The following is a 14,296-nucleotide window of genomic DNA, read 5'->3' as shown; positions in this document are numbered from 1 at the left end:
TGAACCAATACAAATTAGTAATATGTAAATTAAAAAACGTTGTAGACCATATAGTTCGATTTACACACAAAAATATAGCAAAATATATACATCTATAGCTAAACTTAGAGCGTATAAATCGATTATTTCAAGGCATTTAACCGTGAATAGTAGACCACGCATGCGCAGAGCTCTCCTTCGGGGGCGACACGGATCGGGCAGTGACCTGTAGCTTAGCGACTGTTGCTAACCAACTAGTCGGAGCAGGAAGCTAAGGAAGAATCCAAACATACATAATTGTTGGTCAAATAAATACAACAAAAATATAAAATAATCAGCTAAAGCCGCGCGCGGACTTGAAGGACAGAAAGAGTTATATATTAGCTGTGTCTGAGCAAACTGCTAGCTTCAATGCTGTTAAGCACTCCGGGCTAACCGCACTTGCTTTACCTTTTCTCCAAAGATGTCGCCGGCGCTCAAACTACATCCTCCGTCTTGTCTTTACCGGGGCCGTGATGTCCGTGTTGTTGTCGCCGCCGCGCGCGTCTCGCACCGATCCGCGCGTGAGGAGGAGAAACGACAGGTACGACAACAACAAGACCCGGCTGTGTTGTGTTTCCCCCCCCCCGCGCGCTCCCCCCTCCAGCTGACCCGCCGAGAGAGCGCGTGATACGGTAGACAGCGCGGTCCGAAGGGGCGGGGACGCGGAGCGAGCAGCCGCAGGGGAGAAGCACCGCTCGGCCGGACGGAGCCGCGTGATGGAAACGAGCGCATGCGCAGGGTCACGCTCGTCTGACGCCTTTTTCTTTACCACAACCGCAAATCTGCTTGATATGTTTTTACCACAGAATTTACCCCACGAATCAATTTATGCTACGATATATCAACGGCATTTTTTGCAAAAAAAAAATACCCAGAAACAATTTGTCACCTTTTTTGGAATTGCACTATTATTAAAACCTTTTGGAAAGACTGTTTACAAATACGTCGGTGTAATCCCTCATTCGTCCAGGCGTGTTCCATAGTAGAAAAAGCTTCAGTTGTAGTCATCTGGACTCAGTTTGCAAAAATAGACGTTTCGACTCTCATCCAAGAGTCATTGTCAATAACAGAATTTAGGTCGAGAACTCCGATATTAATACTGTTCTGTGGTAAGACAGGAAAGGACCAAACTGACACCTGAACACATATGTAAACTGTTGGACATCTGTCTGAACACCACTTACTTTCAATTCCGGGGACAATTTTACAGACAGATTCATGGCTGTGCCATGGGCTCGCCCGTCTCTCCCATAGTGGCCAACCTGTACATGGAGCACTTTGAGAAGAAGGCACTGTCCTCATTCTCAGGCATAGCTCCAAAACTGTGGCTCCGCTATGTCGATGATACTTTTGTAACAATCAAGGAACAAGAGCTGGAAACCTTCTCTGATCACATCAATGCTGTGGACCCACATATCAGGTTTACAAGAGAAGACGCTAAGGAGAATCGCTTGGCCTTTCTTGATTGTTCCACGATCAGAGGAGAGGACGGGAAACTCCAAATAGAAGTATATAGGAAACCTACACACACGGACCAGTATCTGCTCTTTGGCTCCAACCACCCACTACAGCACAAGCTGGGTGTGATCAGAACCTTACAACACAGAGCTCAAGGTGTGCCCACCAGCTCAGAGGGCAAGAAGAAAGAGGAAAAACATGTCCGAAATGCCCTCTCAGCCTGTGGTTACCCCGCTTGGGCCCTCAACAGAGTGAAGAGAACCAAGAATTAGGACAAAAGGGAAACTGAACAGAGAAGGAAGGGTGTTTCTATCCCTTATGTCTCTGGCCTGTCGGAAAAACTGCAGAGAATTTTTAGACAACACGAAGTCCCTGTTTATTTTAAACCAGGAAACACTTTAAGACAAAAACTGGTTCATCCTAAGGACAAGTTGCCGACTCAAAAACAGAGCAATGTAGTTTATTCGATCCAATGCAGTGAAGAAAGTTGTAAAGAACGTTACATAGGTGAGACGAAACAGCCTCTACACAAGAGGCTCTATCAGCACAGAAGAAATACAAGTTCAGGACCTCAGAGTGCCGTGCATCTCCATCTTGAAGCCTCTAATCACTCGTTTGAAGACGGTGAGGTGAAGGTTTTAAGCAGGAGAAAAGATGGTTTGAAAGAGGAGTCAAGGAAGCTATTTTTGTTAAAAAAGAAAGACCTTCTTTAAACAGAAATGGAGGGCTTAGGTTTCATCTTCCTGTTATCTATAATGGGATTCTGAACCCCTGGAAAGGTAGAGGACCAGGACCAGGACATTTAGATGCTAATCAGGTACTCAGGGTGGTTGAGCCAGGGTCTCACAAAGACAAAGAGGATTCTAATAGCCCATTAAGATTCTGAATAGGCTCGGTAGATACAAGGGGGGAGTTTCTGTTGAAACAAACAACTCTTTCTACTTCAGGAAGGCTCCTCCCAATGGGCGGGTCTTACCACAGAACAGTATTAATATCGGAGTTCTCGACCTAAATTCTGTTATTGACAATGACTCTTGGATGAGAGTCGAAACGTCTATCGAGTCCAGATGACTACAACTGAAGCTTTTTCTACTATGTTTACAAATACGTCACATTGAACCCAACTTTAGATTTCAATTTGAACTTATAATTTTTTGTTTTCATGACACAAAAGTGGACTGTAGTTAGAAAATCGCAATTCATTTAATTCTTATATTTGACAAATTCGTTCATAAAAGTACATTTTCATCGTCAGTATCCCTTTTTTCCACAAACAAATCTCACCATTTCCAAAAGTTTAAACCTAAAAGCCATTTTCTACTCATGAAAACTGTCATTAAATGTTTTTGATGTATTAAATGTAGCTGTAATTGTAATATGCTCCCCTGGCAGTCCTTTAACTGTTTGTTATCTGTCATAAATGTTTTATTATAAAGAATTTTGACAATTAAAAAAAAGCTTTACGTTCTTACGGTCGCCTCTAAGACTATGAGAACAAAATCATATTTAAAAACAACACGTATTTGTGCTTATTTGATTAGAGATGTTCTTTGTAAGCAGTGTTTACCGTGTAATGTTCCTTTTCATGAATTAATCTGATATAATAGTATAAATGTTGTTTATTGCCTATGTTTAATCCAGAGCTGCTGCGATTAACGGAATAATTGTGGCTAATCGACAAAAAAAAAACTCTTATTTTATTTATTTTTTACTTTGATGATGGTAATGGTTAAATGGAATATAGTGCAAAAAGAACAACAGCGCGATAGAATGTTTAGGCTATGGAAATCTCTTACTCTTAAGTTTCTTTTTCTTTTCGGTGCAAATCTGAGTTCCTCTTTTTTAGTCTCTCCCTCTCATCACTTCCTCTTAACGATCGTCTGTGGAGAAGTCAGAGTTACTGAGCAGGAAGCCGTAGACACGAGGCTGATCGTTGCATTGAGCATTGTGTTTTTAAATGTGAGAAAACACATTATTTTTGTCTCATTAATTGTGTTTTACTGCCACTTCTGGACCAAAAGCAACAGTGAAAAGGTCGTTTTTTACTCTTTGTGCAAAATGTTAAGCAATTCATATGCGAAATAACACTTAAAGAGCAGAGCTTAATTAAACTACTTCATTAAACTTTTAGACATATTTTAATGGAATTTGAATGTTGTTTAAGATTTTAATTCATTGCATTCCTTTTGTGCCCTTTTGCCCATCCCTCTCCTGTGTTCTTGTAAACCGGCCTCTTGATTGTGGTCTCCCTTAGGGGCGTGGTCTCGCCCGCACAGCGTTGGTGTCGTGGGCGGCGTCCGTCCGGAAGTCGCCGGGCCGGAGCTCCATGACGGTGGCTTTGAGGGAGTACCACCAGCCCCTCCAGGGGAACCACACCACGCCGTCGTCCGACCAGGCGCTGTAGTGTCCTCCGGGGTAGTACCGCCCGTTCAGGTGCGCAGAGTGACACCTGGTGGAGGAAATGTGCACGAGCGCGTGAGTGACACCTGGTGGAGGAAATGTACACGAGCGCGTGACGGAGGACAAATGCAATGGTGATCAAAGATATAAGGTCACTGTTTAAGAAATACCGTATTTTCCAGACAATAATTCGCAGCTTTTTTTCATAGTTTTGGCCGGGGTGCGACTTATACTTATATTTAGGCCCGAGCGCCACAAGCTGGCGAGAGGCCTATTAATTTCGTAAGGCCGTGCGAAGCACGGCTGCGAAAGTGCGCACGTAGTGCGCACGAAATCGAGCGCGAAGCGCTGGCCCACTTCCAAACACTCACTAACGCACTCCTTCACTCACACACGCCCCGTGCATACTAATTAGTAGTAGGAAAATGGAACTTTACCGTTGTAAACGGGCGAAGCCCGTGCAAAAGTACGCACTAAAAGAGCACTTTAAATTGGGATGATCCCCATATAAAGCACTCATTTGCGCTAAGTAGCTCACGAATACGTTCCCCATCTCTTGCATGTTCCGTGCATATAAGCATGTAATGCAAAAATTGAACATTATTACTGTATAGAGGGCCAAAAACACAAAGTGGGCGGAGCGCTTTCCGAATGTATAGTTCATGATATTTGAAAAATGGGAAACCTTGTTTTCGCATCGGAATATTATTCTTTCTTTTCTTCTTCTTCTTCTTCTTCTTCTTCTTCTTCTTCTTCTTCTTCTTCTTCTTCTTCTTCTTCTTCTTCTTCTTCTTCTTCTTCTTCTTCTTCTTCTTCTTCTTCTTCTTCTTCTTCTTCTTCTTCTTCTTCTTCTTCTTCTTCTTCTTCTTCTTCTTCTTCTTCTTCTTCTTCTTCTTCTTCTTCTTCTTCTTCTTCTTCTTCTTCTTCTTCTTCTTCTTCTTCTTCTTCTTCTTCTTCTTCTTCTTCTTCTTCTTCTTCTTCTTCTTCTTCTTCTTCTTCTTCTTCTTCTTCTTCTTCTTCTTCTTCTTCTTCTTCTTCTTCTTCTTCTTCTTCTTCTTCTTCTTCTTCTTCTTCTTCTTCCTTCTTCTTCTTCTTCTTCTTCTTCTTCTTCTTCTTCTTCTTCTTCTTCTTCTTCTTCTTCTTCTTCTTCTTCTTCTTCTTCTTCTTCTTCTTCTTCTTCTTCTTCTTCTTCTTCTTCTTCTTCTTCTTCTTCTTCTTCTTCTTCTTCTTCTTCTTCTTCTTCTTCTTCTTCTTCTTCTTCTTCTTCTTCTTCTTCTTCTTCTTCTTCTTCTTCTTCTTCTTCTTCTTCTTCTCGGGACCAACCCCCCTATTTTTCACCCAGTGAACATTGACGAAAAGTCACAAAAATGTTCACACCTCTAAAAATCGTGCCTCTCTACATTCTGGCTATTTCCTTTTTCTAAAATTAAAAAAATTGGCGCGTCAGCGCCCCCAAATGTACCAAAGATGCATTGAGAGATGGGAAATGACCCAAAAAAAATCTGATCGTAGAATCATGAAATTTGGCGCAGAGGTAGATGGTGACAAGAGAAGTAAAAAATATTATTACGGCAACGCCGTCCGCCCAACCAAATGTCGGCCATATTGCTTCAAAAATGGCTAAACATGACTTCGGAGTTTTTCCAAACGTCGTACTTTTACGAACTCCTCCCAGGGCGGTGGCCCTAAAAAGCTGAAATTTGGTGAAAATGCTACTGAGGAGTGGGACATCAAAAGTTATTCAAATGACATTGATACCTGTCACGGTCTCTGTGCGGCGAAGCCGTAAACTGTAGCAAGAATTTCAGAAATCTCCCAAATTTAACATTTCTGCCGATGCCCAGATAAAGTCCGAATTGCGTCAAATTAGAATCAGTTGTTAAACTCTTTGCCCTAAACCTACTTGAAGTGAAATAAATTAATTTGGAGCCACAGCACCCCCTACAGATTTTATATGGAGGTTAAATATTTAGTTTTGCGAAATTATATGAAATTTGACACAAAACTCAATTTTAGCCCCATCAAAAAAGTCAATGAGACCCATGTCATAATTGTTATGGCTTTGCTGTAACGATGACCGAAACCTTCCATGTTATTCCAATGGGGAAATCGCCAGAACATGTTTACACTTTAGACTTTCACAAACTCCTCCCAGGGCGTTAGACATATTAACCTGAAATTTGGTGAGACTCATCTTCAGGACCATCAAAAGTTATCCACATTTTTATTCTAAGAGTCACGGTGTCTGTGCGGCAAAGCCGCACATTTTGCCAAGAATTCAAAATAAAATTGCTTTTTGATGGTAAAACAAAGGGGAGAAGATGTGACAGCGTCACAGATTCAGCAGTAGGCGTAATAAAAGGACAATTGGGGCGTGGCGGCGGCGGCGTGGCGAGGGCCGATCATTGCCGCTTGCGGCTATATTTATACTTATTTATATTTGCGGAGCGACTTATATGTGATATTATGTGTTATTTTCACACTTGCAATAGCATTTCATACTCCAGTGCGACTTATATATGTTTTTTTCTTCTCTATTATGCATTTTTTGGCTGGTGCAACTTAAAGTCCGTAACATACGGTAATGACACTTTAACAGTTTGAGCTGCAGCATTCATACCCTCCCGAGCCCTGATTGGTCCTCCCCAAACCCAGGAGTTGACTGACACTTGCCCCGCCCTCACACAAATCAAATCGCACATTTGAAGACACATTTTAATGAGGGAGAACCCATGTTGTTATTGTTGTTGTTGTTGTGTTACTTTTAATGGCGGTCGACAGCCGACTGAAAAGGTGCATTTACCGCCACCTAGTGGAGTTGTACGTCTTATGTAAGTAAGTATGTATTTTATAAGTATGTGTATGTAGTATGTGTTTTATACCGTAAAAAAGAAAAGAAAAAAACTAGGAGAGACAGAGAAAAGCGATGGTTTGAAAGAGAGACACAACCTCCCCTCAGTCTACAACAGCCTCATAAGACCGTGGCAGACGAGGACGGGGCGGGTTTCAGTTATAACTCCTCCCCTTTGGGCAGGGCCAATCGGAGGTCAGGAGAGTGTAAATGTGATCTTACTTGTTGAACCACCATCCTCCCTGGTCCTCGCGGGCGCAGCTCCCGTCGTAGTTGTCGTTGTCCCGGTCAAAGGTGCTGAAGTTCGCTCCCTGGTGACTGGCCCAGGACACCACGCCCACCTCGAAGTTCCCCGAGAGGGCGTCGCCGGCGGTGCCAACGTGAGCACCAAACGAGAGCCGGTACTGCTCCTAACACGGGTCAGGAGGTCAGATGGTCAGGAGGTCAGGAGCAGGTTTAGGTTCAGACTGAGGAGATGTGATTGATTCAGATCTAGACTAGAACTAAATCCATTCAAACCAGGATTAAACTTGGACTTAATTGGAGCCACTAGATCTAAATGCAAGATTAAACCGGAGCTAAATCAAGGTTTGATTTAAAGTAATGCAATTAGACTTAACGTTGAAAAGCTAGCTTGATAGCGCTGCTTGTGTTGGCGCAGTTTTCCTTTATCTTAGAAAAGTGTTTGGCTTTGGTCTTCCTAAAATACTGTTGATAAAATTAACATTTTTTGTCAGAGGGAATTCAGCAGATTCAATGTAAGAAACAATGTGTACGGACAGAAAGGACTATTTCACCAAAGGACCGGCTGGTGTACCTCAAGGGTCAATGCTTGGCCCCCTTTTATTCTTATTTATATATTAACTATATACATACAACTTGTGTAAAAGTTCACTTTCAAATGTACGCTGTAATTTACATGTAGGGTAGAAGTATAAACCCTAATGTTACCATGGTGTCAGGAAATGAATGGCTTAAGTATTTTTAAGAGAAGAATTACAATTATAATGGAATTCAAGTGCCTTGATGTGACAGTTGACAAGTTTGTAATAAGACAGAGATTGTATATTCTTGTTAGACTCGGGATTTGCCTTTTTGTTGTGTCAATTGTGATCATTAAACATGTAAGTGGATCATGTTGTTCTGCACCTGCTCATGTGCCACTCTGAAGTCCTTGTACTCGGCGTAGCGCTGGTTTCCATCAAAGTCTTCCAGGTTTATCCTCAGAGAATAGTTCCCTTCAACAACCAAAAGCATCAGAATATTAACATTTCAAACTCTTGATACATTTAATACATACAAACGACAGTATGTGATGTTCACCTTGTGTCGTCAGGTGATGCAGGTTGTCATTTCCCAGCCAAAATTCTCCTCTTTCTGATTCAAAATCTCCAAAACCGTTCTTGTATTCCTCCCAAGACCTGAACAACATGACTTTTAATGTATTTAAGGCGAGACTCCACAGTCATTATTTTGGTGTTTTCCCCGTTAAGCTTCTAATTCTAAACCCGATCTAGTCAAGGTATTGTTGGCGTGCTCGTTTATGAAAGAAAAAGGCAAGAATCAAAACAGTTAAAATGAATCAAGTGTTTAATCCCTGTCAGTACAATTCTAATACAGATAACAGAGCGCTTACCTTTCTATCCCTAACGAATGTGTCGGTGACTTACATTCCGGACTGCACCCTCTCCCTGCGCGCTCAAACAATGTATACATTTCGATATGGGGCGTCATATGTAGGTTGACGCCTTCTCTCAATATTCTTCCATTCGCCGTTCTATTGCAGAGAGATGTCCTTGGGTCTGCAGCGTTCTCCTTATCTAGGAATGTGGTCTATGTGAGGCCAGTTTCAGCACAACTTAGAATGACTAAAATGAATATAATCTAAAGTTAATATATTTGGTATTCCCTTCAGTATCAAATGTCAGCATTTTTTTTAAAGAGAAATAGAAAAGGAGCAGAGGATGCAGAGGACCTGTTGTACCTGTTGAAGCGCTGCGCCCTCTGGTGGACTGTACCTGTTGAAGCGCTGCGCCCTCTGGTGGGCTGTACCTGTTGAAGCGCTGCGCCCTCTGGTGGACTGTACCTGTTGAAGCGCTGCGCCCTCTGGTGGGCTGTACCTGTTGAAGCGATGCGCCCTCTGGTGGACTGTACCTGTTGAAGCGCTGCGCCCTCTGGTGGACTGTACCTGTTGAAGCGCTGCGCCCTCTGGTGGACTGTACCTGTTGAAGCGCTGCGCCCTCTGGTGGACTGTACCTGTTGAAGCGCTGCGCCCTCTGGTGGACTGTACCTGTTGAAGCGCTGCGCCCTCTGGTGGACTGTACCTGTTGAAGCGCTGCGCCCTCTGGTGGACTGTACCTGTTGAAGCGCTGCGCCCTCTGGTGGACTGTACCTGTTGAAGCGCTGCGCCCTCTGGTGGACTGTACCTGTTGAAGCGCTGCGCCCTCTGGTGGGCTGTACCTGTTGAAGCGATGCGCCCTCTGGTGGACTGTACCTGTTGAAGCGCTGCGCCCTCTGGTGGACTGTACCTGTTGAAGCGCTGCGCCCTCTGGTGGACTGTACCTGTTGAAGCGCTGCGCCCTCTGGTGGACTGTACCTGTTGAAGCGCTGCGCCCTCTGGTGGACTGTACCTGTTGAAGCGCTGCGCCCTCTGGTGGACTGTACCTGTTGAAGCGCTGCGCCCTCTGGTGGGCTGTACCTGTTGAAGCGCTGCGCCCTCTGGTGGACTGTACCTGTTGAAGCGCTGCGCCCTCTGGTGGGCTGTACCTGTTGAAGCGCTGCGCCCTCTGGTGGACTGTACCTGTTGAAGCGCTGCGCCCTCTGGTGGGCTGTACCTGTTGAAGCGATGCGCCCTCTGGTGGACTGTACCTGTTGAAGCGCTGCGCCCTCTGGTGGACTGTACCTGTTGAAGCGCTGCGCCCTCTGGTGGACTGTACCTGTTGAAGCGCTGCGCCCTCTGGTGGACTGTACCTGTTGAAGCGCTGCGCCCTCTGGTGGACTGTACCTGTTGAAGCGCTGCGCCCTCTGGTGGACTGTACCTGTTGAAGCGCTGCGCCCTCTGGTGGACTGTACCTGTTGAAGCGCTGCGCCCTCTGGTGGACTGTACCTGTTGAAGCGCTGCGCCCTCTGGTGGACTGTACCTGTTGAAGCGCTGCGACCCGTCCGTGCGTCTCTGGAGGACGGTCCAGCCTCCTCCGCCGCTCATGTCGCAGTAAACTCTCACTGGAGACAGACTCGACTCAGGGCGGATCCTGTAGAAGCCACTGGACCTGAAGCCGGTGCTGAACACCTCAGCACAGTCTACGAAACAGAATGAAACGGAATGAAACGGAATGTACCGGAATGAAACTGATCCTCACTTAACGTCCACGTGACACATTAAACTGCACTTTTCAGTAAAACAAAGAAAATAAGATTAAATTTCATATTTTGCTTGTTTTTTTCCAATTTGGCAGTTTTAGTGACGTTTAAAATGTCACTTCCTGGTTTGACATGTCCAGCAAATATAACACAGAGGTAATTCTACAATTGTTACTTAGCAACCAGATTGTATACAAGGGTTAGTCCATTTTTAAAAATAGTAACACCTCCAAGAACATTGTAGGGAGATGGTCAAAATGTACAAAAGGGAATGTAATTTAGTGAAATATTTAACATCAAAGTTCATAAAAGTTTTCCTCCATTAAAATGTGGCTAAAAGTTTAATGAAGTATTCTAATTAAGCTCTGCTATAGACGCAACCTGCAAAGTGTTGCATATGAATTCTCACCTCTGTGGGGCGTGTCCGTGTTACCTGCTCAGACCTCACCTCTGTGGGGCGTGTCCGTGTTACCTGCTCAGACCTCACCTCTGTGGGGCGTGTCCGTGTTACCTGCTCAGACCTCACCTCTGTGAGGCGTGTCCGTGTTACCTGCTCAGACCTCACCTCTGTGGGGCGTGTCCGTGTTACCTGCTCAGACCTCACCTCTGTGGGACGTGTCCGTGTTACCTGCTCAGACCTCACCTCTGTGAGGCGTGTCCGTGTTACCTGCTCAGACCTCACCTCTGTGGGGCGTGTCCGCTGGCGGCTCCACCCATGCTCCTCGGTGCTCGGTGCTTCTCTCTTTCATTCTGAGCAGGAGCAGCTCCTGTCGCTGCAGCTGGAGCTTCAGGTCTCTCTCTTTCTCTCTGAGACGAGACGCTTCCTCTGAGCAACTGTCTGCCACAACCTGCCGTTTAAAACAACATGTGTGCAGCGGTGCCATGGCAACCAAACAGAGACATGTAACATGTTTAACCTGTTTATTAAACAAATATATAATATATTAATATATATAATATTTATATAATAATATATTGTACAATAGGCTGTTATTTGTTTTAATGACTTAGAGTGAGTGACCTCATCACTGCTCGGAACATGTGTTTAGAACAGTGTTAAAGCTCAGACCTTCCACCTTAAAACTGTCACAGGCTCGTGAATGTGTAACACGCAACGTCTACCCATCCATCCATATATATATATATATATATATATATATATATATATATATATATATATATATATATATATATATATATATATATATATATATATATATATATATATATATATATATATATATATATATATATATCTCACTTCCTGTCATTTTCTACAGTTTTCTCCACAAATACCTGCTCCATTTGTATAAAACTATCATGTATAAGTACAACAGGTTTAGACACACCAAATAAAGTCAACATGAGAAGTAGGACAAGAACTGGCCTCAAACCAGGACTAAAGCAGGACTAAACCAGGACTAAACCAGGACTAAACCAGGACTAAAGCAGGACTAAAGCAGGACTAAACCAGGACTAAACCAGGTCTAAAGCAGGACTAAAGCAGGACTAAACCGGGACTAAAGCGGGACTAAACCAGGACTAAACCAGGACTAAAGCAGGACTAAAGCAGGACTAAACCGGGACTAAAGCGGGACTAAACCGGGACTAAAGCAGGACTAAACCAGGACTAAACCAGGACTAAAGCAGGACTAAAGCAGGACTAAACCGGGACTAAAGCGGGACTAAAGCGGGACTAAACCGGGACTAAAGCAGGACTAAACCAGGACTAAACCAGGACTAAACCAGGACTAAAGCAGGACTAAAGCAGGACTAAACCAGGACTAAACCAGGACTAAACCAGGACTAAACCAGGACTAAAGCAGGACTAAAGCGGGACTAAACCGGGACTAAAGCGGGACTAAAGCGGGACTAAACCGGGACTAAAGCGGGACTAAACCGGGACTAAAGCAGGACTAAAGCGGGACTAAACCAGGACTAAACCAGGACTAAAGCAGGACTAAAGCAGGTCTAAACCAGGACTAAAGCAGGACTAAACCAGGACTAAACCAGGACTAAACCAGGACTAAAACAGGACTAAAGCAGGACTAAAGCAGGACTAAACCAGGACTAACCCAGGACTAAAGCAGAACTAAAGCAGAACTAAACCAGGACTAAACCAGGACTAAAGCAGGACTAAACCAGGTCTAAAGCAGGACTAAAGCAGGACTAAATCAGGACTAAACCAGGACTAAAGCAGGACTAAACCAGGACTAAACCAGGACTAAACCAGGACTAAACCAGGACTAAACCAGGACTAAAGCAGGACTAAACCAGGTCTAAAGCAGGACTAAACCAGGACTAAAGCAAGACTAAAGCAGAACTAAACCAGGACTAAAACAGGACTAAAGCAGGACTAAACCAGGACTAAACCAGGACTAACCCAGGACTAAACCAGGATTAAAGCAGGTCTAAAGCAGAACTAAACCAGGACTAAACCAGGACTAAAGCAGGACTAAACCAGGACTAAAGCAGGACTAAACCAGGACTAAACCAGGACTAAACCAGGACTAAAGTAGGACTAAAGCAGGACTAAAGCAGGACTAAAGCAGGACTAAACCAGGACTAAACCAGGACTAAACCAGGACTAAACCAGGACTAAAGCAAGACTAAAGCAAGACTAAAGCAAGACTAAAGCAGAACTAAACCAGGACTAAAGCAGGACTAAACCAGGACTAAACCAGGACTAAAGCAGGACTAAAGCAGGACTAAATCAGGACTAAACCAGGACTAAACCAGGACTAAAGCAGAACTAAACCAGGACTAAACCAGGACTAAAGCAGGACTAAAGCAGGACTAAAGCAGGACTAAAGCAGGACTAAACCAGGACTAAACCAGGACTAAACCAGGACTAAACCAGGACTAAAGCAGGACTAAAGCAGGACTAAAGCAGGACTAAACCAGGACTAAAACAGGACTAAAGCAGGACTAAACCAGGTCTAAAGCAGGACTAAACCAGGACTAAAGCAAGACTAAAGCAGAACTAAACCAGGACTAAACCAGGACTAAACCAGGACTAAACCAGGACTAAACCAGGACTAAAACAGGACTAAAGCAGGACTAAACCAGGACTAAACCAGGACTAACCCAGGACTAAACCAGGATTAAAGCAGGACTAAAGCAGGTCTAAAACAGGAATAAACATGGACTAAACCAGGACTAAACCAGGACTAAAGCAGGACTAAACCAGGTCTAAAGCAGGACTAAACCAGGACTAAAGCAGGACTAAACCAGGACTAAACCAGGACTAAAGCATGACTAAAGCAGGACTAAAGCAGGACTAAACCAGGACTAAACCAGGACTAAAGCAAGACTAAAGCAAGACTAAAGCAAGACTAAAGCAAGACTAAAGCAAGACTAAAGCAAGACTAAAGCAGGACTAAAGCAGGACTAAAGCAGGACTAAAGCAGGACTAAAGCAGGACTAAAGCAGGACTAAAGCAGGACTAAACCAAGAATAAAGCAAGACTAAAGCAAGACTAAAGCAAGACTAAAGCAGGACTAAAGCAGGACTAAAGCAGGACTAAAGCAGGACTAAAGCAGGACTAAACCAGGACTAAAGCAAGACTAAAGCAAGACTAAAGCAAGACTAAAGCAAGACTAAAGCAAGACTAAAGCAAGACTAAAGCAAGACTAAAGCAGGACTAAAGCAGGACTAAAGCAGGACTAAACCAGGACTAAACCAGGAATAAAGCAAGACTAAAGCAAGACTAAAGCAAGACTAAAGCAAGACTAAAGCAAGACTAAAGCAAGACTAAAGCAGGACTAAAGCAGGACTAAACCAGGACTAAACCAGGACTAAAGCAGGACTAAAGCAGGACTAAAGTCTCACATGTGCAGCGTGGATGAAGATCAGGCTCATGACGATCGTCCTCATCTCTTCTTCAGTCTTTTGTTCTCGTGCTTCAGTTTTATCAAACTCAAAATGTCTGTTTCAGGTTCAAATTCCTGATTTTCTCCAGAATCCAGAAATGTGGAGGCGTGTCCGACTGTCCAGAACACGTCAGTGCGAAACAATATCACTCACAAATGAAGTAATGGGCCAAGAAAGTACTGGACTTGACAAAAAGAGCTTTGTATAGTAAGTATTTATTAAAGTGTGTATTTACAAAGTGTTTCTTCTGCTCTTCACTCGGCCTGTGACACAAAAGCAGAAGATACTGAGAATACTTTCAGAAACACAACTTTAACTCCTTTTAAAGTGTTT

The 14,296-nt window shown here is 43.8% G+C and overlaps 2 protein-coding genes across 2 annotated transcripts in view; both read right to left on the bottom strand.

Annotated features, from left to right (window-relative positions):
• Positions 1-753, bottom strand: part of LOC140346504 (fibrinogen-like protein 1) — a 7,196-nt gene extending 6,443 nt beyond the window's left edge. Inside the window, exon 1 of the mRNA XM_072432607.1 lies at positions 714-753. Within this exon, the coding sequence (XP_072288708.1) occupies positions 714-753 (40 nt within the window). The remainder of the gene's footprint in view (positions 1-713) is intronic.
• Positions 754-3,625: 2,872 nt separating this feature from the next.
• Positions 3,626-14,003, bottom strand: LOC140347514 (fibrinogen-like protein 1). Its single transcript, XM_072433997.1, has 7 exons — positions 13,922-14,003; positions 10,773-10,938; positions 9,871-10,030; positions 8,054-8,151; positions 7,880-7,968; positions 6,953-7,140; positions 3,626-3,928 (listed from the first exon to the last, which is right to left on the bottom strand). The coding sequence occupies exons 1-7, from the start codon at positions 13,964-13,966 to the stop codon at positions 3,730-3,732; spliced, it is 945 nt and encodes a 314-aa protein (XP_072290098.1). The 5' UTR covers positions 13,967-14,003; the 3' UTR covers positions 3,626-3,729.
• Positions 14,004-14,296: the final 293 nt, after the last annotated feature.

Source organism: Eucyclogobius newberryi, unplaced genomic scaffold (genome assembly GCF_026437365.1).
Source record: "Eucyclogobius newberryi isolate DKJ021-1_F unplaced genomic scaffold, fEucNew1.0.hap1 SCAF_11, whole genome shotgun sequence".
In the NCBI taxonomy this organism is placed as follows: domain Eukaryota; kingdom Metazoa; phylum Chordata; class Actinopteri; order Gobiiformes; family Gobiidae; genus Eucyclogobius; species Eucyclogobius newberryi.
The sequence above is the reverse complement of the archived record's forward strand: the minus strand, read 5'-3'. Positions and strand labels throughout refer to the sequence as shown.

What these genes read in the sequence shown, in the direction of transcription:
- LOC140347514 (XM_072433997.1), bottom strand. Translation starts at nt 13,966, where the DNA reads ATGAGGACGATCGTCATGAGCCTGATCTTCATCCACGCTGCACAT. An exon ending in GCATCACCTGACGACACAAG is followed by an intron (nt 7,969 to 8,053) that starts GTGAACATCACA and finishes TGGTTGTTGAAG; the next exon opens with GGAACTATTCTCTGAGGATA. An exon ending in GGAGGATGGTGGTTCAACAA is followed by an intron (nt 3,929 to 6,952) that starts GTAAGATCACAT and finishes TTCCTCCACCAG; the next exon opens with GTGTCACTCTGCGCACCTGA.